Source organism: Cololabis saira, chromosome 9 (assembly GCF_033807715.1).
Source record: "Cololabis saira isolate AMF1-May2022 chromosome 9, fColSai1.1, whole genome shotgun sequence".
In the NCBI taxonomy this organism is placed as follows: Eukaryota; Metazoa; Chordata; class Actinopteri; order Beloniformes; family Belonidae; genus Cololabis; species Cololabis saira.
Window position 1 is genome coordinate 26,872,731 of NC_084595.1, and position 23,953 is coordinate 26,896,683.

The 23,953-nt window shown below is 42.1% G+C and overlaps 1 protein-coding gene across 21 annotated transcripts in view; it reads left to right on the forward strand.

The window, feature by feature from the left end:
• mef2cb (myocyte enhancer factor 2cb) overlaps positions 1-23,953 on the forward strand; it is a 75,975-nt gene that overhangs the window by 15,815 nt on the left and 36,207 nt on the right. For all 21 annotated transcript variants that reach the window (XM_061729001.1, XM_061728986.1, XM_061728989.1 and 18 more), the window contains one exon: positions 18,859-19,082. In XM_061729001.1, coding sequence (XP_061584985.1) covers positions 19,029-19,082 — 54 coding nt within the window. In that variant the 5' untranslated portion in view covers positions 18,859-19,028. The remainder of the gene's footprint in view (positions 1-18,858; positions 19,083-23,953) is intronic.

Here is a 23,953-nt window from a genome sequence, read left to right on the forward strand (position 1 = left end):
TAAGTACATTTATACGACACAACAGAGAAAATAAGCATTTGGTAGACAGTTTTTTTCTATTTTTTGTTAGCAGGTGAAAATGCTTATGTCTCATAACAACTCAAGGGCATGTTGTGTTGTGGTCTATTTTATTGCACAAGACACATGCTCTCTCTGCTGCTACATAATCCCTTTGTTTTGGTTTGTGTATATTTTACTGTCCCAATGTAAAACGTGGGGCTCAATTTCACCTTGTATTTTCTTTCATTGTCCTAACTCTTGAGCACATATGAAATGTTTTTCCAGAGTTTTCTTTGCCTTTGCAGACCTATTGCATTTCTTCATTAAAGCTGAAGTTACTCGCAAAACTTAAAAGACAAAATCAAAAGTAAATAAAACAGTCCTTGAATTGTTTATGATGAGTTGAATGCATATATTTGAATATGTCCTGTCTTTTGCATAATGATGCAAAGTATTCTTCTGTCTCTATCTAGTAATTAGCGGTGACGTTCAGCAACTTTCTCTGTATGCTGTAAGTGGATGGGGGTGTGTGGGGTATGTTCACTTGGGTGTTAAAGATCACAGAGGAATATATCAGCCTTTGATGTTTAATTGTATTGTAAAACACACTTTAGAATATTTCTGCATAAAGTCGACTTCTGGCTGTTCTGTGCTTTGTGTTTGCTGTTTCCCTGTGTGTTTGTCTGTCAGTATTTTCTGTCAGTCTGGGAAGTGTGTGTGAACGCTTGTCTCTGTGTGTTTGTGTGTGAGGGTGTTCGTGCTTTTTTTTTTCCTTCTTAGTTTTGTGAGGTTGTTGCTGGTGTATATTCAAATGAAAAAGCATGTTTTTCTTTTTCTCCTTTATTCTCACACTTTGGAGGGAAGGATTTGATGTCTTGAATGATGGAGCTGCCTGGAAAACAGAGTCAGTGTGAGAGGCTGGAAAAGGCAAAGCGAGAAGATAGATGCACATGGAGGAACACAGAGAAAACAGAAATTTAGTCGGGCTGAGGTTAGTTAAGAGCAGACCAACAAAATCTTCAGGCTCTGATCAGGTATTCTTTATTAAAGAGGGATGCTTTCGTGATGTCATGCTTAACACACTGATCTAGATGAACAGGATGTCCTGCCTTCTTCATCCTGTTTCCTGTTTCCTGCCTGGCCTGTTGGTCATTATTGCAGCAGCTGCCTGCTGGGTGGTCTGTGCTCAGCAGTGCTGACCACACAATCATATCGTCAGCTGCGGCCCACCTAAAGAGACACCAGAAACACCTCACCATACTTGAGGCCTGGTCTGTGCAATATTTGGACAGGGAGAAAGTCTTGGAGGCAATAGGGCTGAAAAAGTGTGGGGGGAAAGGGGGACTTTGAATGATAAGACAAAGAGTAACATTTAGAATAGCGCGGCGGTGGGACTTCTTTGTCTAAACATTGACGGCTTCAGATCAGGCTGCATGCTTCAATACAAAGACTTCACTGATAAAATGAGAGTTAAATGACAGCTAACATGCATATAAACTAGTTCTGAGACTTCCCTAAAAGAGGTTTTTTTTCAAAATTTAATTGAGGAGCCAAATAAATCTATAATACCTGCTTTATGTTTGACAAAAGTGAGTTTAAGGAGCTTATTTGAGAGAGGAGTCGTTGCTGTCCATCTAAAAGCAGTAACAGAAAGAAATCATAGGTTGCAACTTTATACACCGTAAGATATTTTCATAGAAAGATGTCCCCCCCCCCCTTGCCATCTCTCTTTGGTGTAGGACACATTTGGAATGGACCCAATACCAACAAAAAAAGAAAAGAGAGAAGGGGAGAAATTGAGGGGGAAAAAATTTAAAAATGTCTTCCAGCGGCTGCAATTTATCTTTGTCACAAGTGCAGCATAGCCGAGTCATTCTGCAACAGAGTCCAGTGAGACGCACAGAGGTAGCTCTGTGCCGTGGCCTCACATAGGCTCACATCCATCTGAAAACCCTGCTCGCTCGGCTGCCGCAGTCCACCAAACCGCTGCTGCCGGGATTCACGTTGCTGTTGGGTATTTTCAGGAGATCTGCGTGTGTTTCTGAAGTCACAGGAATTTTACCCAGTCAGTCTTTTTTCATGAGATGTTGCTTTTGTCATGAAACAATACAACACATTGTTAGATGTACGTGTGAGTGATGTCTTTCTCTTAATTTCTGCTGTGTGTCAGAGTAGCACAGCCTTACATTTAAATGCTTCACCATGATGTGAAGTATCTAAGCAAAAACATCAGGACAGTCACTGTCCAACTCCACAGGAAGCCCTTTTTTTTCCTAAATGCTCCAGAAAAAGAAGTAATCAAGAATCCATACTCAAAGTTGTTCCTCATCTGCCGTGCACACAGCTTAAACAGTCTTGCTCTCCTGCCAAAGTCCACACAACCGTCCTTTCCACTGTCATCTGTGCCATTCCCACACCAAAGGCCAGCCTTTAAAATAATGTGCAGCACAGACCTGCTGTGGACACTTACATTGCTCTGCAGACCAGAAAAGTCCAGAAAAAGCAGGGCAAAGACGTGCAGGCGACGGCGTGAGTTGCAGCTATACGTGATGGAATGAAGAATTGAATCATGTTCACACTTTTCAGTTTAAGCTTATTAGAAATCAAACTTAATAACCAGGACAGCAATATGAAAGCACCCTCAGGGTAGAGAGGAGTGAGGGAACGCCCAGCACACACACCCCTTTTGTCTCTATTATATTTTTTTCATCTTCCTTTTTTTTTTGTAAACTTTTTTTTTCCCAGCTTGGCTCCTTCTGCCCAGTGATGTATGGCTTTTCCCTGCAGTGGCTCTTCCAAAGTGCAGCTCGTGATGTCATTAATTTTATTCATACTTTATGGATGCTCTGTCTGGCAAAAAAAAAAGAGAAAAAAGAGGGACGAGGCGAGAACAGAGGGAGGAAGATGGAGAGAAAGAGAGAGGCCTCGAGAAGCAGAGAGAGGAGTAAGAGATGGCGTTGCGGAAGGAGATTTTCAGTGCAGTTGCATGTATAATGAATGAGAGGGCACTTTGTTTGAAACTCCAGCCCGGCGCTTCACTTCAAGGTTTGCTGGGCAGAGTGGGGCCTTGTGATCTCTCACCAGCTACTCTCTTTATCCTGCCAATAGATGCTTTCACCTGGCAGCGTGGTTCGACCCAGTGGAAAAACAAATAACCTTGTATGTGTGGAAGAAAAAGACACACGCACACACAGAGTAGTGACAATGGAGCAGGGTGGAAAGAGTGAGGAGTGGGTGAGAGAGGAAAGCTGTGAGTTGGTATAACAGCACCAGTGCAATGATGGCCAGACGATACTGAGGAGAATACTGGCACCCGGCCCACACTTCCTAAATAGTGCTCTGTACAAAAATAGCTCAGCCTTGATATTGACTTTTGTCTTCTATGTGTGTGAGTGTTTGTGTGAGTGCACACTTGCTCAATAGGACGACACGTCGTTCTCCCATGAAGACTTTTTCACTTTCTGTTGTTTGCATGTACGAATGTTTTTTCTGCTTCTCGCTTGTTTGCGTGTGCGTATTTGAAAGTGCGCGTAAGGAAGTCTTTGTTTGGCCTTATCATCTTGGGTAAAAATGGCTTCTGTCCTATTTTTGGCCCAGTACTGGACTCATGATTTTATAAATAGCCGAGGAAGTGTGGGGGGATACCTGTCGTGGCTCCAGCCTCCCTCCAGCAGAGTCCCAGTTCCTCCACGTCACATCCATCCACCTCTGGCCCAGTCCGGGCAGTAGCGGAGCCACCCCCCTCCCGGGGGCCGCGCAAACAGGATGGGATCCTGATTGAGGGTGTGAGAAAATCAGTCTCTGGAGAAAAACAACAATTTCTAGCATAGAAAGACTGACGGAAGAGTGCTAACATAGAAACACAGCAGAATGTATTTAAAGTGAGACGTTCATTTTTTTTTAAACTTGTAGACTATGTGAGGAAGGTCCCCTCCATCTGTGAGCTGCAATGTCTTTTTAAAATCCTTTCCTTGTATCAGAAGTGCCACACGAAAAGGACTGACAGAGTGAACTTTCTGCATTTGTCCCACTTCTGGACGCTCATTCCTCCATGTTCACTTTCTAAAGGAATGAGTTTGGTTGCAATTTTATGAAGTAACAAGTGTCCGTAGTGAGAGTAGACCTCAGTAATTGCGACAACGCCGATTTGTACTTTCCTGTCTAATAATATTTATTTTTTAAAGGGATTATCAATGGTCTATTTATTTTTTATATCGTAATTATAGGGTTGAACAGCAGTCCTTTTCGTTAATCTTGTTATAATTCCCAGGGCACCGTTGTTCTTGACCATACTATCTAATTGCTGAAGTCACAGTATCACCCTCAGATGCTCTTTCGTCTGTAATTCTTTTAAAAAGGAGTATAATCCCCTCTGCATCCTGACCCAAGATGTTGTTCACAGTCTAAATGAGTGACACTGCATCATGGTCATTTAGTAGTAGTAGTAATAGGGGCCTCGTAATCATCTTATGAGAGGACCAGAAAAAGCATTTGAGAGACTTTAAAAAGTATTACCGCCCAGGGTGGACTGTCTCTTTGCACAGCAAATGAAGAGCCTCTTTTTTTTGCCCCTCCACCCCCAATGTTCTCTGTGCAGGGAATTGTGCCGCTTTTTATTAATGTGCTTTTGACAGCTTAATTTGATAAGCGGGCTACTTGTTAAAGAAATGCTGGATGGATCTCATTGCAAGAAGAGCCCCCCCCCCCATCCATGTTATTCGAAATGCTGTCGCACAATCTGTCGATGACCCAGTTCTGAGAGATGGTCGAAAACAAGGAAGAGCAATGCAAAATCCACAGGGAGCAGAAAGGAGAGAAGGCAGAGGGTGGTGGGAGAGGGGAAGGGAAAGACATAGCGAGAAAGGATACTATAAGTAAGAAAGGCACTTGTGGGAAGTTAACAAAAATGCATTTCTTTTCTCTATCCCCCTCCCTCTGCGCTTCCCTCTGAGTCTTCCTCCTCTTCCACTGAGCGGCCCACCTTCTCGGGCTCCTCTTCCCTGTAGCCTAATCGGAAGAGAAACGCTGGGAAAGATAACGGGGATTAGCTTCCACTGCTCACCAGTTCCCCTTGGTTAAGTACACGTGTAATGAGTTGTTTATTTGGGATAATGCACAGTAGGCGCTGCAGAAGCCCAGAGCTCCTCACCTCCCTCCTCCACTACTCCACAAACACACACACAAACGCGCACACACGCACACAGATATATGCGTTCCTCAAATAAATGTAAAACACAAACAGAAACATACATGCTGTATATATGGGCTGCGAACAGTGACGTGTGCAGGTATGTGCACATTTGCCCTTTCACACACTCAGCCCTTCTACAAATACAGCGTCCCATACAAATTCCCACACACATCTGTGATGCAGGTCACTTGCAAAAGGAGAAAAACGAGCAGTTTGCAGTTAAAGGGCTGAGTTAAGTATGTATTTCTGTGTGGGTGGGTGTGCGTGTGCGCGCGTAGGTTCTCAGGCCTTCAGTGGGTCATAAGGCCGGGGAATTTTTTCTCAGCGTGAAGAAAATGGGAAGGAATTGAATGATATGAGAAAAAAAATGAAGGGAAGAACCAAAAGTAGGAAAAGAGATACGCTGTGCCCACCAGCCTGCGCATGTGTCCACTTCTCTCGTCTGTCCGTGTGTATGTGTGCGCTCGTGTCAAGTTTGTGTCTATGTACATGAAGTGGAAAAAGCTGTTGCCTTTTGGAGGAGACGTGCTCCGCTATCATTAGCAGGGGGAGGGTGGGTGGGTTGGGGGGGGGCAGGCGAGGTTATGTGAACGGTGCAGCTGTGCTCGCAGCAGAGGGATTTGAGTGGAGGGTGGGGGGGTGGGGGGCACCACAGTTCTCCACTGAACAACCAGCTCGCGAAGGAGATGAGAAACATTCAAGCAAGCCTTGCGAACCAAACACAACTCGCCGCTGCCCCCTCTGTCCACTGTTCCTCCACCCCCACCCCCCGACTACTCCCTCACTCCTCCACTCCTCCACTTTAGCCCTTTATTTCCTAAACTGGAAAAATAAATAAATGATGACTGATGCTTGATGGCAAGGATAAGAGTGCAAGACAGAGGAAGAGGAGGAAAAAAGAAATAGTTATGATTTATACCCTGCGCCGTCTCTGTATGTCTGCCAAGGAGGGTATTTTTTTTTTCTTTACGTCGCGGTTTTATCTCTGATTTCATAGTTAAAACAACAGCAATAATAATAATAATAATAATAATAATAATAATATACTAATAATAATCTTAATAATCTTAATAATAATAATAATTGATACACGTATTGGAAAAACAGAGCAGTTCTGTTTTGTTGGGGGTTTGTTTCACGGGGATTTCCCAAACACTTGACTTATTCTAAAATCACTTAAATTTGTTTAAAGCTTCCTTTCCACCTCTCATATTTTCCATGTCAAAAAAAAGAGAAAAAAAAAAACAAAAAAAGCCCACGTAGTGAAGGATGGCGAGGCATACGAAAACCCGAACGTGCTTGTCAACCCGTGTGATCAGTCGCTGTAGAGAGACAAGGCAGAGGTGGCTGAGCGACGACAGAACACAGAATGGCATCGGTGCGCGATGCTAATGCATTCAGCCTGCCACCGTATCCAGCAACAAGGCAAAATATCACACGACTCACTTCACAAGATGTTCTTACAACAACAACAACATCAACAACAACAGACATATAAATGCACACACTCGCATGGAAATGTACAGTCGCACACATAGACATGCACACATGCATAAACAACCAAACACAGCGTGTTGAAAACCAACCATGAGGAACAAGAATTTGAAAGCAAACAAACAAGTCAGAATGTAAGCAACTTGTCTGAGACTTTGTGACAGAAAAATAAATGAAAAATGAAAAAAAAAAAACCTTTAGTTTCATGAGAAAGAGAGTTAAAATGTGGCAGTGCACTAGTTGTTAACATTTTGTGAGAAAGGTGAGGAAAAAACACAGCTTCCTGGCAAATTCTAACATAAGTGTGAGCTACGTCAAGTACAATTGTGAGAGTCGCGCTAAAAATAGAGCGTGGTCAAGCAGCAGTGGTGTTTTGGCAGGAGGGGTCGTCTGTGTGTGATAATAGGGCCCTTCACTGCTTGTAAAGGCATTCTGCCAGAACTTGTAGATTCACAGCAGTAATTTAATACTTGTTTGTCTTTATTATTTCATTCTCCCCCTTTCTCCCTCACCAACTCTCCCCTTCTTGTGGAGCTTAACTAACAGTATGTCTTATCAGATTACTGGGTCTGAGGTCTCTTTCAAACCTCTCTTTGCCATCTTGATGTTGTGCAGCTGTGCAGACTCTTTAATCACACGCTATCTTTTTTCACTCGCCCTCGCCTCCTCTCCTCCCTTATTCTCGTCCTCCCTCCTCCCCTAACATATGTTAATTGGCTGCTTTCTGTGACAAATTACGAGCGCTCACTTTGATGAGGTCGGCTTGTGATGGTGCTGGGAGTGGAGTACAGTGGAACTGCCAGACCCTCACCAGTTCCCCCTTAACCACTCCAAAAAGGAGCGCGGCACCCAGCCGATGACTAATGAGAGGCTTGGACTGGGTCTGGCCCGGCTGAGCTTTGGTGGGGCCACTCCCCTAAACAGAGGCAGATCTGTAGGTACCGTATGCTGCCACACGCCCTCCACACTGCATACAACCTTTCGCCTCATGCACTCCACCACCAGTGCTCCTCTGGGAACTGGAACACACTGTGTCTGTGTTGAAAAAGATTCATATGTGAAAAAAATTAAATAAATAAATCATAACGCCCCGGTATGTTACGACAATTCTTCAATACAAAGATTGTAAAAGTTTCTAATGCAGATATATCTTTTAATGTATTTGCTATTTCAAGTTAAAAGGCACCTGAATTGGACTTAAAACAAAGCAAAGGAGTAACATAAATTATTGATGCAGTGCATACATCTCTCAAGTTTACATTGTGTGTGTGTGTGTGTGTGTGTGTGTGTGTGTGTGTGTGTGTGTGTGTGTGTGTGTGTGTGTGTGTGTATGTGTGTGTGTGTGTGTGTGTGTGTGTGTGTGTGTGTGTGTGTGTGTGTGTGTGTGAGAGAGAGAGAGTCTGTGGTGAGGACATAGTGCCAGGAAACATTAAACCAGCCTTTCTTAAACAAACACTAACAGTGGAACAATCTCTGTTTAATGGTGCTCAGCGTCAACAGGGAAACAATGCTCACCAATAATCAGCTCAATTATCTTGCGGTAACACGAAAAAAGAAGCGAACCTGACATCATTCTGAAAAGTCCTTTTTTTTATGTGGGCTGTCAAGTTAAGACTGTCCCTTGAATCTGCCGTGCTGTTTCTTTCGCTCAGACTCTTCCTGTACCTCAGCTTCTCATTCTCTCTGTGACAATCCCCCTCTCTCCCTGCGCTGTGATCTAGGTTACTTGGTTTCCTAGTAGAGCACAGGGACCATAGGAGGAAAAAAAAGAGAAAGAAAAATCAGAAGGTCGAATCTATGAAGGACATCCTTGTTGAAGTGTGCAACCTTCTACTTATCCGTAAATTACCCGCACACTGTGCATAGACTCAAGCATAGCTGTAGCTCTCATTTCAGCTCAGCAAGGTTGCGACCATGACATGTAATACTGTTGGAGAGCCACTACAACAGGGAGAGTTGAACATGCTCCATCTGTTTCAGTGCTTGCTTGCTAATAGCTTAAAACAATCATAATAATAATCATTGTGTGTCCTAGCGTCATTATGGAATTAAACTTGCTGACGTAGGGAGTAAAGGATAAAATATAGTATAATCCACAACTTTCTCGCAGTTCTGCCAGTTTGCACATGCTGACAGTATTACAACAAATAAACCCAAAGAGGGAACTTCTTTTATTCACCTCTTCCCATCAGCGAGCATGTAAAACTGATTGCGGTCCATAAGCAGTTTTACGTTTTTCACAATCATGAAGCTGTCAGACATACCCATGCATATACAGTACTGCACATGCACACAGAAAAAGTTGAAAAAAATGAAGCTGATGAAGAAAAAAAGAATTGCACCAGGCACCTTGTAGTTGCACAAGGGTTAGCCATGTTAGCATTAGCCTGCAGGCCTTAATTGAGGCCAGGAGGGAGCATTTAATAATTGCTGTCACAAGATCAAATTTAATTCTCCTCTCTACACCGCCACCACTGCTGTAGGGTAGAGTGAAACAAATTGTCATCAGAGATTTCTAAATGAACAAAGCTTTTAATTAGGGTGATTAGAATACTGTGGCAAAGAAAAAAGTGTTAAGGTGGAGGGGGTGGGGGGGGGGGTGATGAAATCATCAGTGGATCATCTTAGCTATGATGTCTGGAGGTGATACAGTGCGGGGTGAAGGGTTGGGGCGTACAACTGCTGGGAAGCTGCACTTCATTATAAGTAAGCAACACTGTCTCATGAAAGTTACATCGTACGTTCTTAAATTGTTTTCCCAAATACATCATCTTGACAACACAAAAAAATGACGTAGCCTACTGTGAAGAGTTGCCCAGAGGAATGACGGGCTGTCACTAAAACAATAGAACAGAACTTTTGCAACTTTCAGCTCAGACATACCACCTATAGAGGAGGAGGGAACCTCACCTTTGCAACACTATTTCTCCTCCATGATTACTTTCTTCAGTCTCTTATCTGCCTCGGAGATCTACTGTAGCTCTGTGAGCAGGTTTTATCACCGTTGATGTGCGACATAGCGGCTTAATACAATATGCAGTTATCGCGAGAGACGATGCCAACGAGAGATACTTAAGATGTTTTTTGTAAACTGCTGTTTTAGCTTGGAAAAAATGCCTCCTTTTGTTGCTTTCGGTTGGGCAACAAGCAGGATTTGTCTTGGCTGTGATGCGTCTGTAACAAATGTAATAAGCTCTTCTTTCTTATTTTCTCCCTTGCATTCTTTGAGTTAAATAGGTTTTTTGTACATGTCAAAAGTCTCCTAACCAAGATGAAAGTCCCTTTCAAAGATACAACGTTGCCCCAGAACATTCAGAAACACCTTGTTTGTATTCTGTGTCAGTCCATTGCTTAATGACATCTGCATGATGCCTGCTCAGTGCATTGTTTGAGACTAACTTTGACCAAAAATAAACAGCTTTCTTGGATTTTTTCAAATTTTCGCCAATTTTCTCACCAGTCAGTTCAGACTCTGACCTAAAATAAAACATTTCAGAATTTTTATTTTTTTTTATATTTACACACGTAAGATTTTTCTAATGGACCATCACAGCCATATCAAAATAAAATAGGTATAAAGATTTTACAAATAAAAAGAAAAAAAAGCATTGACGATTTTGGATCAATGTTTTTTTTTGTTGTTGTTGTTGTTTTGTTTAGCTTTTTTAACCAACTGAATTTACGCCCTATTCTTTCTATTTTTTTTTCTATTCATGCTGATATTGCATTTCTGCAGAATGCATGTTCTGCTGCAAATTAATTGCTTATAAGCTGAATTTTCAGGGGACAGGGTTGAAGTGTAAGCACAGCCCATGCAGCAATGAGGTCCTGGCTTCATTTTCAAACCTCTGACACAAACACACACATACACACCCTCTGTGTCCCTCTCCCCTACTGGAGAACATTGCTAACATGAGACATTGTCATACTCGGCAGAGTACATAATTGGGTGAATATGTCAGTGCTTTGTGTTCTTGTGACATGACTCCCGGCTGTTCCTATGGGGGCTGGGTGCACTTATTAAGGGGTTCTTACACCAATTCCAATGCTTTGGCTTATTATTCAATTGGGTGTTGCTTGTTTTATGATCATAGATAAGCACCTAGGCCTTGTCGTGTGTGACTGTGACTATTCTTGTACGTATGTACATTAATTTTCTGTTCCTGTTCCTCCGGTGTCAGTACTTGGGTTACACCTGGGCCTGATGGCACACGAGGGCAAGATGTGAATTGAGACAGTTGTTCACACTGAGTAGTGCAACAGACAGTGAGGGAGTGACAGAGAGGAAGAAGTGAAAGAAACTGTGGCAGTCTTGATAAAGTGAAACTTTGTCAAGTTATTTGTGTTAAGGCATCAGATGTGTGTTTCACCACAATCAGCACTACCTCCATATTCAAAACCATTTCAATCCTTTCTTACACTGTTTCCACCTTGCACTCTGTCACTTCTATTAAGAGTATTATTTATTTTCTTTCTCATCTTTTTTTTTTTAATCTCTACTTTATAGTTGAGTACATCTATTGCCCCTCCTCATGACTTGCCATGGAAAGACTGAATGCACTCAAGGGTGATTCATTGCAGCCTTTCCGGGGCCTCGCCAAATTGTGGCTCACATTTGCTTCTCCTTTTTTCTCTTCTTCTCCTTTTTTCCTGGTACAATTTTTTCCAGTTTGGTACAAGGGTATTTGTACAGTTGCGGTCAACTGCGTTTATTTGTTTATCACTTATGGCTATGAAGCCCTGTCACAAGCAAAGGCTGCTGACAATTGGGAGAGAATGTCTCTTTAACTACTCTAGCTACTCTTTCCAAATCCCTGTTAGTATATTTTTTCCCTACTTTCATGTGTGGCCTCTTGTTCGGCTGCCTTCAGCTTAGCAGCTGCCGCTCTACACCTCCTGGCCTCCTTTCAAAGAGGGGTTTTGACGAATTGTGTCCAGTCACGTTGTCCTTGGGGAAGTGTAGCGTTGGGTTATGGAAAGATGGCTCTCACCTGCCTCCAGACTGGCTCTGACGGATGGCTACCTGCCTGTGTTGCTGGTCTGACGGCCCAAGGCCTGTGTTTCCTGGTGCTGAGTGAAACGTGCAGCTGGCCAAACGAAGAGCAGACCTCTGTACGCTTCTAGCCCGTCACTATGTTTACCTGATAAAACAAAGGTGTTGGCAACTACTCCAGTATAATTTAGTAGCTAAATCTATAAACTCTAGTGAATATATATATAAATATATACATAAAAAAACTCATTATATATTAAAACCAGGATATGTTTTGATATTAACTAACAGAAAATCATATAAGTGGCTCTTTGCATAAAAAATCTGGCAGTAAAAAATATTTTTCCATTTATATGAGAAGTGTTTATACACATTGTATACATTTATACGGATAATAATTGCCCATAAAGAACAATTTTTAATTAATTTAGTTATTTTACAGTGGAATTGCACATCTTTTTGATAGATTAAATGCAAAAAGCCGACAATTCTACTTTTCACTTAGAATGCTAATGAATTTGCATTAAATGCACTTTTATAAACACCTAAAATGCTTTTGTTCGTGGAGATATCATGATAACATTTTTTATTCACTTCACGAGGATGGATTTATTCCAAAAACATTCTCGAATTTGTTCCAAAGTTAACATTTATATTAAATAAAAATGTATTAATTAATCCCACAACTAATTTTATTCTTAAATTTTAAACACTGATCTGCCTGTTGCGTCATGGGAAATGCTAAGATTTTATTTAAATTTTAAAAACTCATAAATCTGACAGCTTGTCTCAGACTCATATGATAACTTGCAGTTTTAGCATTTCCTGTTCAGAGAGCATATTGTTTATTTACCCTCGTCATCTGCCACTGGAGATAAAAAATAAATAAATAAATAAATAAATAAAAGGAGAGAGTGGCATTTGTTTTTTGATTCCCAGTTCTTGCTTTGCGAGGATACTGATCCAGGGAAGGAAACACCTTTAGCACCTTTGATTGTTGTGTCTGCTGTAGTCACATCCTTCCCCTGACCCGTGTGTGTGTGTTTGTGCCTGTATTTCCTGCCCCTGTCCCATGGTCCTGGCCACCCAGACCACGAGGGCAGTGCTGCTGGATTATAGGATCAGAGGGGAAATAGTGCTGACAGAATCACATCAGAATTAAAAATCTATTAAATTCAGAGTTGACGCATGAGGTAGATGAAAAACTCAGAGCTCATCAAGTTGCATTTGAGCTGCTGTATGTAACAGTATACTTTGTTCCATAATGTCAATCACATTTATGAGTGCTTGGCTGACTGTATGAAACGTGTGCCAACCACAGGCTGTTGGCTCACTTTTCTCCTCAATAGACAGGTGCCTCAGTTCTTGGGCACATAGAGATTGAAAATAGAATATATGTGAAACCATCTCTGTCTCACTAATGATCCAACTAAAGCGTGATCTAATAGAGAGAGACAGGTGAAGACATATCCGCCAACACACACACACACACACACACTCACATACTACAGTCTGAAATCCAAGTTGGGCTTGAACACATACTGGGAAAAAAAAGGGAATGAACACATTATAAAATGATTCACCACTATCACTCTAATCCCCAGATGAACATGTTGCTAATCTCTTTAGCTGCTAACATGTTAAATTAGCCCTAATATCTGCTAAGATTCAGATCCATAGAGGCCCACCTACGTGTGGGCTACCACCCAGGTTTAGGTCACTCTTATTCCCCAGCACTCATAAAAAGATTCAGACACTGGAGTGGGATGGGGGTGGTGGGGGTTGAGAGAAGTAGCAGTGATAGCCATTCGTCACCCTGCCTATCTCGCTCTGACAGATGGGGAGTGTGTCGTGCCACACAGAGGAGTCACTGCCTATAATGACATTAGAGGCACAATGAGACCTGGTACATATTTTTCTGCTCCATCCTCCTCGGCCATTGACTCGTGTTTTTCCTTGATCCTTTTTTTTTCCCTCTCATTTGTGCTTTTATATCTCCATCCATCCTTACCGGAGATAAAATGCAGCTACATACCACAATTTCCAAATCAAAAGCGCAAACACACAGAAATGCAGACGCAAACACATCAACACATCCTTGTTTACAAGGAAATACACACATGACTGCAGCAAAATACAGAGAACAAGGGTCCAAAGAAGTGTGAACTGAAACATGATCTTGAGCACAAAAAAAGAGGAAAAAAGAAAATGAAAACTTCTTGACATGACAGAAGAATGCTCTACAAAAATGTAACACTCCGATTTGTATTTGGGAAACTATATTAAAATACTTTTTTTATCCTCCTCTTCAAGGAAATAGGAGTTTATTTTAAAAGAGAGAGTGTTTATTTAATGTACCATACACCTCCTAAAAGGTTTACTTATGACAGTGTAACATGTTATTTTACATTCTCACTACCACATTTCCTCGGAGGATCGTGGTTACTAACATTTAATATATATATACATATGTCTGTACATACATATATATATATATATATATATATATATATATATATATATATATATATATATATATATATATATATATATATATATATATATATATATATATATATATATATACATATATATATATATATATAGGATATAAAAAACAACATAAACCGTCTTAGTTTAGTGCTGGCCAGCATTTTTACTGTAAGAACAGCTGCATTGCACCTTTGCATTGATTTGCAGAGCTGTGCTAGAAATGGGTAAACCGCTCCACCGAAAGATATTTCTTCATTTTTGTTTTGTGACGTAAATGCTAGAGAACCAAGTCTGGCACGATGATCAAAAATCGGCTTCAGGTGTTCATTTGGCTCGATTTGATGACTGCAAAGACCAAATATGAGTCACGCAGTTTTTAACCAAACTATTTCAGTGGACAGGCGTCATCAATGAAAACAGCACTACTATCATGATAGAAATGTTCTATTTATATTGATTTGCACTGACGCAGGCTGAAAGGGTTCAAGAGGGCCCTAACCTTTGTCAGCAAAATTCCCCTCATGCAATAACAGAATCACTGGAAAGCCCAGAGCCCCCCCCCCCCCCCCCCCCCCCAAAAAAAAGAAAAAGATAGGATAAACACATTCTATATATATAACCTACTCTACAAACAAATGTCTTACAGGTGTACCATGTATCGAGGGGGAGTTTCTAGGAACAACATTACCAATGCTGTCTTGATAAATCACCTTCCCCAATTTGCTGTAACATGTAGAATTTGGGTCTGAGAACAGCAGCATGCACAGATGTCTGCACACAGTAGATTATGAGGGCTGGTTTCGTTCTTAACGTTTTCCTGGACAATTCTCTGAAAGCAGAAATCATCTCAGCAGTGCTTTTACTAGTGTATTCTTGGAAAAATGGTTCCTGAAAATGTCTTGCCATGTCCATTCTTCTCCTTCAAAAGTAAAGCTGTCTTTCAAAATGATGAGTTAGCCCTGAGCAAGTTCTTCTTTTTTACTTGTCCCATTGATTTAAAGAAATCTTCTTCGCTCTATGTCCTTAATAACAAAAAACACATTAACTAGCACCCTACAGACGTCTATTAGAATGTGAAAAAGCACCATGTGCTGTATATTAGTTTTTAGTGACTAAACACTTGGGAGAGAGGCGACCTAGAATCAAGCCTTGTGGTGCTCTGAGTGTGTATGTTCTCATTGTCCTCTCAGCTACACTTCTGAGACATGGAGAGAAAATGCTCATTAGATCTATGTGCTGAATCTCTGCTCCCTCTCGATCTCTCCCATCCTCCCCCAGTCTTTCTCTCTCTGTCTCTCTCACTCTCTCTCCATCCGTCTGCTTAACAGATGGGAGGGTCGTGGGTACAGCTCTTCCCCTCCCCCTGGAGAGGCATGGTGCCTGTTCAAAAAGATCCCTCTTTATGCTTCACTCCATTTTCCTCTCACTTCACTCCGTATTTCTGTTTTCCTCTCGCCACTCTATTTCTCTTGCATTGTCACCTCTCCAACTCAAACCATGAAGATGTGAAACAAGCAGAGAAGCAACTGCTGTCCTTCTGTCTGCTTGCTGACATTGTGCTCTTTGACCTGAGCACTTGCCCACACCAGCTTCCTTCCAGTTAGCGGGCTAGTGCTAAAACCATTACTTTACAGAGTTCATAAAGAGTCTCTTTTGTGGATTCTTCATTTTCTAGTCCAGTTTCCCTCTTTCCCTGCTTGGGGATTAATAAATTGGCTTGATATGTTGCTCTTGTTATTTTTTTTTTTAACGTCGCTCATAGTGAGTGTTCCCTTTCTCTCTTGTTATTTTCTCACCTTATTTGCTCCCTCTGTGTCAAGTGTCTGCAGAACATTGATGGGTACGGCTGTACCGTGCAGCTTGACCATGTACAACAAGTAATGCTCACCTCTTGCAATTCCCCCCATGTTTTCTTTCTTGCCGTCATGCAGCTAAATTGGATTTTGTGAGTCAGTAGTAATCTGTTAAGTTAAATGATGCTCTATCCACCACAAGGGAAGGAAAGCGAAAGGAGCGCAATGAGAAGGTGGGCACCTACTTCTTAACCAGGAGCTGTCTGGCTCTCATATGGGACGGGGGCGGGTGTGACGAAGAGTGGGGGGGGGTTGGTCCGATGGAGGGAAAGCAACTTGCCTTGTGTAGGAGAAGGCAGACGAAGTGGGGATGAAAAGGGATGGGGGCGCTGGGAGGCCGCAACACGGGGCTAAGTGGCAGCAAAACCTCACCTCAGGGAGTGTTGGCTGCTGCTAAGAGCCAGAATCAGGGATTAAATGTTCAGGACACAAGCTTAATCTTAGTGTTAACGTTACGTAAGGCCTAAGGTGTTGCCCCAGCGCGTGTTGACATTGAGAGGTTCAGCTCCGCTTAGTGAGCTGCGGCAGGGACCGAGGAGGGGTAGAGGCCAGGAGGCAGGGATCATGGAGGTAACGCCTCCTTGTTTGGAGCAATGCCCAGGCTGGGTAATGTTGAGTACAAAGACTGGGAGGGGATGATGCTGTCAGCCTGTGATTGAGGTATGCCGGCTTGATTGATATCCTTGTCTGGCTTGTCTTGTGCCAAGCGCCTTAGTGTTGGCTTGTAATCCTAGTTTGTCTGACAACATCCCTTTTTTGTTTTGTTCCAGAGGGCAGCTCTTTGTTTTTCTGTCTATAGATGGGTGTGTTTGCACAGAGCAATGCTAAAATGTTTTGGATAGCCTCTTCAGAGCTGCCACAGAGTTATTTTAGATCTTATTATGATGGTGCAGTCTGGATGCTGCACTAACTGCCAAATGATGAATTTATGTTCACATCCCAATTCTTCCATAAGTGGGTGTATTCCAAAGCATCATTTCAGGAAGTTGTTTTGTCCTTCATTTCATTATTGTTTAGACTGTATTGTCTCACATTGTTTTCAGTTTTCATTTGATGGAAGTTTTGAGGAGACAGTCTTGTAAAATGCTAAGTGATTGGTGTGATGCTATTTCTTTGACGAGTAATTTGTAATTTAGTAATTCTGAATTTTTCATATAGACTCTGAAGAACCACATAATTTTGTTGTCTCAGACCATACTAAACAAAAGACCACTGCACTATAAACTGTGGTAGAGCTAAGAATGAAGTACACAGCCTTTGCTTTTCTTTTTTCTTTTTTCCTCGTTGCACAATATGAAAGATCTATAGTCATGAGCTATTGCCAAAGGGCATGGTCTTTCATGAAGACCCACAGTATCCCTGGATGTGTCTATTACAAGCGTTCATTATCAATGTCCTACTCTCCAGCACAAAAAGGTCAAGTGCATAGCAATATGCTGCATTCACCTCAGGGCTTTAGGTCTTTCCTGTGCTTCCTCATGCATGTTACCCAATAAATACATGGATTCAGGTTAGGGAATGATAAAAAAAAAAAAAGGAAGGGAACTGGATTACAATGTTCAGGTATGTGTGCGGGAGCGTGCAAAAGAGAGAATATAAGAGTGAGGAAAAGAGCAAGGGTGTTTGAGAAAAGAGAGACAGAGAGTGATAGAGAGAGAGACTGAGACTGACATGTCTTTTGGTGAAGCGGTGTCGTCTTCCACATCAATGTCTCATGCTTGTGCTGCCAGGTGCCGGAAATCTGGTTCAGAAAGGAGAGAAGAGAGAAGAAGGGGAGAGTAGAGAATAAAAGGCAGGGTAGATAGAGGATTTTTTTTTTTTTTTATGTGACGGCACTGACAGCTCCCCTGCATTGCACTGCGCTTAAATAATGGGATGCTCATTTGCATAACGAGGGACGTTATCACCTCTACTGTCAAAAGAAAACACAACAACAGTTCTTCTGCTCCTCCCTGAGATAGATTGGGTTGGCCTACTTTAGAACTCTGGAGAGATGCACCGGGGCTCTGGCTTAGCCAACCTCACACAAGAGCACACACGTGTAAGCACACACATACCTGTGCATGTGGCTGCGCATGGACACACAGTCAGCCAAACTTTTGGGGGTTTTTCCTCCTCGCACATGCAGTCCAGTCCATCAGTCGCTGGTCTTCAGCCCTGAAATTTAGTATCCTACCCTCAACTGTGCACACAAGCGTCTCCAGCTGGATTACGTTCATTTTGGAGTTCTGTTCTATTTCTTTCTCCAGGAAACATCCTTTTATTGTGTTTAAAAAGATAACTCTTGGCACCTTTTTTCCCATTGTTCTTTTCGGTTTTATTTTGCAGTAACATGACAAGCCTGAGCTGAGTTTTACATCTGTATTCTATCCTGCAGCTCACATCTGCCGTTTTGGAGACGGGTCATGGATAGAGTAGAGAAAGTTGCGGCTGGCAGTTCCACTGTCAGTACAGTGCGGTATCATGGGAAGAAACAAAATGTATTTCTCAGTGTGAATGTAATGTTACAGTGTTGGTGATTAGAGCGTTTAAGTTAGCGGCACATCCAAAACACTGTCAAAATCTCTGTGAACGAAGCAACATCTTGACAGTGCTGTCTCCTCTCATAGTCGGTGCATGGGAAAAAAAAATGCAAGAAATGATTTGCATGATATCGACGGTGAAAAATACAGCAGTTCTCACAACGTTGTTGACAGATTCTTTGTCTTTCTTTGCTCTCCCTTGTGGCTGCCATGATGCCACTTTTATTTTATTTTTTTCCCATCTCAGTGTTTTGCCTTATTTCATTTTATTTAATGCTTATTCTCTTCTACCCCTCCCCTAATGTCTTGCAGGTACAGATGCTGGAATCTTTGAGCTGATTGGAACAAATAGAAAGCAAGAGAAAAGACAGATAAAGGAAGAGCTGCAGAGTGAAAGGAAAGAGGAAATAGAAGAAGAAAGAGGAGAGAGAAGAAAGGTTCAAGTTCTTTAGAAAGAGGAGAGAAAGAAAAAGACGGGGACGATGGGGAGGAAAAAGATTCAGATCACACGGATTATGGATGAACGCAACAGACAGGTGAGTCCCTGGGGAAGTGGAGGATGAATGTGTATGAGAATGGGGGGGAAAGAGTAGATGAAGGAAGGAGGAAAAACACCCTACACCTCACATAGCCCTCAACAATAAAGGTCTTCTGGGAGTCTGCTCAATGTGTGAACTTGGGGACAGAAAACTGCTCATGTATTGCTTTTGGTAGAAGAGTTCCATTGACTTATAATTACATGTTAGTTTCTCTTTAGTCTAACAAACCAATGTGAGGGCTCCAGGAAGCATATTTCCAAAAAAAGAAAGTGGGCTGGAAGGATGTGTAATTGTTAAAATAAATTCTGCCTTACAGCACAGTCAGATGGGTGCAGCCTTTACACAGCTGAAGCACCCCTCACATACTCAGCCTTTTACACCATGCCACCCAGTTTAGCTCTCCTCCAGTGCAATATTTCCAGGAAGAGGGTGGTTGCACCAGCGAGACGGGGTGGAGGAAAATGTAAACAAACAACCAAACAGAGATGGGATGGTCCAAAGTGACACATTGTAAGAAACAAAATGCTGAAGCAGTATTTTTTTCAGTCAAACAACAAATCTTACAAAGGGATCCATGCCAGAATCTCTTCAGCAACAGCTGGCATTACTTGAGAAAGATATAATAAATAGTGGAAAGCAAGATTCAAGCAGACTCCACCGTCTATGGCAGGAAATAGATAGAGACAGAGCTCTCTCTGCCCTTGAGGCCCACAATCGATCACTTCCTGTGGCATGGCTGACCACTGACACTTTGTCGGCTTCCTGGCAGCCCAATTGGATCCATACGCTACTAATGTGGCCCCTGGATCACAGGTCAAACCCATACACACACCCATTTCATTGCCTTTAAGACATCTTTGTTGTCAGATGTCCACAACAGAGATCCTGAGTTGTTTCACAATGCACAAAGGAAGATGAATTAATTATTAGAGCAATCAATTGATTAATTAATTTCCCTTTGGGGATAAATAAAGTATTTTTGAATGTGAATGAAAAAGCTCAATGGGCTGGACTGGAGGAGGAACTGAAGCAGACTTTGAATGAGCAAAAATCAGTTCACTTGAGTCAAAAAAGCCATTCACATACTGTGTGTATGTCTACTGCATGCTCAGTTGGAAACCGGTTGCCTTTCAAGTGACATATGCAGCATCAAAAGAAGGCTGCACATATCAATCGATATTTTAGAGAATTCTGAATGATGTCAAGAAGTATTTCCCTCTATTGTCAAAAGAGGGGCAGAAAGACAGAGCAAGAACAAGGAGGAGGTCACAGAGTTTCATATGAGGGCTGAAACTATCACGTTGCAGCAGCACCCATTCTTCCTCCTTACTGTTATCTTTGCCCCTCTCCCTCATTCCACCTACGTCTGGGCCTGCAAGCTGCACCAGGCTCTCTGACTCCTGAGGATAAGGAGGGAAACAGGAAGGACACCTGAGGGGAATCGATGCCTGGGATATCTGGGCTTTACTTACAGGGAGAGGAGGATGAAGAAACTGAGCTGACTGAAAGGGTTCAGGGAAAAGAAAATCAATATATGACTGGATTTCATTGTTTTGATCTTCAAAATAATAAATTACTATAAATTTGTTGTTTTTTTTAGCGAAATAAAAATTCTTCCTGACATGACATCATCAAGTCATGTGGAAAGCACCTCGTGCCAACGTTCAGTGTCATTCAACCTACAGCCTGAATAAATGACATCACTTCATTTCTGAAGAGGCGTACATCACAAGACAAGACACAGAAACTTAAATTTTCCTCTTGAAAAAAAAAAAAAACAACAAAAAAAACGGAAGCTTTGGCTTTGCATATTTTCACTTCCTTTTTGAGGAAATGTCCCAGAGCCCAGGCCAAATAAACACCAGAAGACTTTGTATATTATTGCTGTCAGCCTCACATTCTTACCATATTTGACATTCTTTATATTTAAAAAGTGTTACCATCTATTCAAAGCTTGTCTGTGTGTAACAAATTATTTTCATGCTTTATTCAAAAATACATACCAATAGTCATCAGATATAAAATAGTTATCCAACAGCTTCTACAGTCCTGCTTCACTCCAAAATATAATCTAATATTTTCCTGATCCTTACATACTCCATAATGCAGCCCTCTTTGGAGTGGCACCACTCTGTGTAGCTGTCAACGCTACCTTGCCACCTACGGGGCAATACCGCCTCCCCTCCCCTTCCCTTCCTGCACGAGGAGTATCACACTGGGCACAGGGCCTGGCTCTCTCTGGGCGGCCACTTTGGGCTGCCACCCTCAGGCCCCGAAACACTTCCCCAGAGCAGTGGCAGAAGGGCTAGGCCTCCCTGGCGTTGACTGGCTGCCCGGAGCTCTGGACAGTGGGCAGCAGTGTGTGAACCCTGGCTCCAAGCCGCCCGACCACTCATACCCTCTCCCAGCCTCAGGCACATGAAAGGGCCCCCTGTGCCATAAACACATGGGGTGTGCACAGAAAGCAGACTGACTTGATCCAGCTCACACACGCTCACAGATAGGCAGGCACACACACACACACATACAGCACAAGATACTAGCACAGGTGTGTGTACGCTTGAGACACAGCAGATTCTAAGTGAGATAACTTATTTAAAACGGTGCATTTACTGTCGTTGCTTTTGCAGCATTGACAAATGCTTGCCTCTGTTCACAGGATGACGTCCAAAACACATTTATCTCTCCAGAGCCTGTCTTGGGGATCGACTAATTTGCTACAATTGGTTCTAATTAGTGTTACCTCTTCAGCCGGTATGCTCAGCGGGCTTAATTTAGGATAACTTGCTTGTGTGAATATCGTGTAAGTTGTGTGTCCTCGTGTGGAACATATGGGCTCCGAGGGGGAGGACCCGGGGCCAAAGGTTAAACATGGATCAGGTCATCAGTAACAGGAAGTAAAACAACAGGATCTCCCCAGCTCCCACAAACAACAGCAACCCACAACACACACTTGGCTGTGTTAAAATAATTTAGAAAAACTAAAAACTAAAAAAAAAAGGACATTTTCATGTTTCCCGGCATATGCCTCCTCTCTTCTCTGACTGCATTAAGTGCGGCGCTGAAGCTGAAATAAGGGGTCCTTTTGTTTCTACGACAAAGCATTCTTCCCACCAATCAACAGCACTGTGGTGAGAAAATGTGTGAGCAAAATTAACAGCAGGAAAATAATGAGGCCCACAGGGTAGTTCTTCACCCCTGAACCCCTCCTCTTAATTCCCTGTTTCCCACCTTCCACCGTCTCCTGCTCTTACCCTAGCGAGCGGCACTGCTCTCCGTCATATGTTCAGTGCTATGAGACCTCACCTGAGAAGGTTCTCACAAAGCTCTCACCTTCTTTCCTCTGCATTTTTTTCCTTGCTTTTCCAACTTTTTTTGGTTTCTTTTCTCATTTGCATATGTGTCACATGGCCCCTTGCACTCATTCTCATCACTGTATTTGCTGTATTTTTTGCTTTCTTTTAAGTCGTAACAATATGTCTAGTTTAAGCCCCTTTTTTCCTTGTATCGTGCTTTTCAGCTTTTCATTTATTTAGATATTTAAAGTGTTTATTTTGAGATATCTCACAAAATGATAGTTATGTGTAGAAAGTCTGTATTAAAAATTAAAAAAACATACATTTATTTTAACAATTTATTTTTTAAATCTCTTTGCCTTATATGCTCTGTATGTCTGCACCAAGTTTTTTCCTTTTGAAATGACATGCTTTACCATGATAACATCTGAGCAGAAATTATGTAAACTTTCAGACATGTGAGAACAAGAGTCCTATGTATGAAAACTAGTTTAAAGAAAAAAAAGATTCCTTTGTTAACGTTATGTCAAAATAAATGTGAAAATACTGCCACTAATGCACACACAGCGCAAGCGTCCACACGACAACTTGTCCACCTCAAATGAATGACGACAAAGTTATTTTTGTCTTCCTCACCACTAACTTGGGCCGTGCAATGTAACATCCACTTTTTTTAGTCAACCTTTTCCAGTTGCGGTTTTCAGTATAAACAGGAACACAGGGAAGGGCATAGCCATTTCAGAGCCGAACTGAAATGCAATTACCAGCTCTGGTAAGAACGGTCTAATCTGACGAGCATTTTTGGCAAAATTAAAACGTAATCAGTTTCACAGGTTAGCACTTAACTAAAGTGGACTGGGGAAAAAAAGAAAAAAAAATCAGATAGTGAGTGAAGAAGTGCTTGAAGTCTTGTGCATAGCACATATTAGACGTGGGACAAAGCCTCTTTTGTTGTAATCCTTCGCTTAACACCGCGTTCTGGTTCCCAACCCGTCACACGCTGACACTGGGATCAGAGTCGTCCATTTTTAATGCACAGGGTACCTGTTTTCTGTCGTGCAGAAGCACAGGGGACTGCTCTACAGCTGCGTATTGCCATTTATCCTCCTGCAGCGGTAACTGATGCACTGGCTGGGCCAAGAAGAGTAAATGCCAACAGGAAAACATCATTCTACAGTGCTTGCTTATCAAGAAAAAACACAGATCATCTCAAGTTTGGAGAGGAGGCAGGGGATTGGCCAGGGGATAGAGACTGCACGTCTTCATTTTCGACTTTTTGTTTTCTTTATATTGACTTTCTTTGCTCAACTGCTACCTCATCATATAACACAAGTAATTTGTTAGGTATTTTTATTGAAAGCGTTGTTGAGGAATGTTTTGGCAACATTTTCCAGAGACATCCTGTGACTGTGTGTGTCTCAGATGCCCTGCAAGTCCAAAAGTGATACTTCAGTGTTTCCATGAGCGATTAAACCGACACAGCAGGCTCCTGATCAAGCGTCAGTGACAAGCCGGGAGTGAGGGCTCTTAACAGTTTCTTTGGCCGTGAGGCAGGGTTCAGTCCAAGGTCTT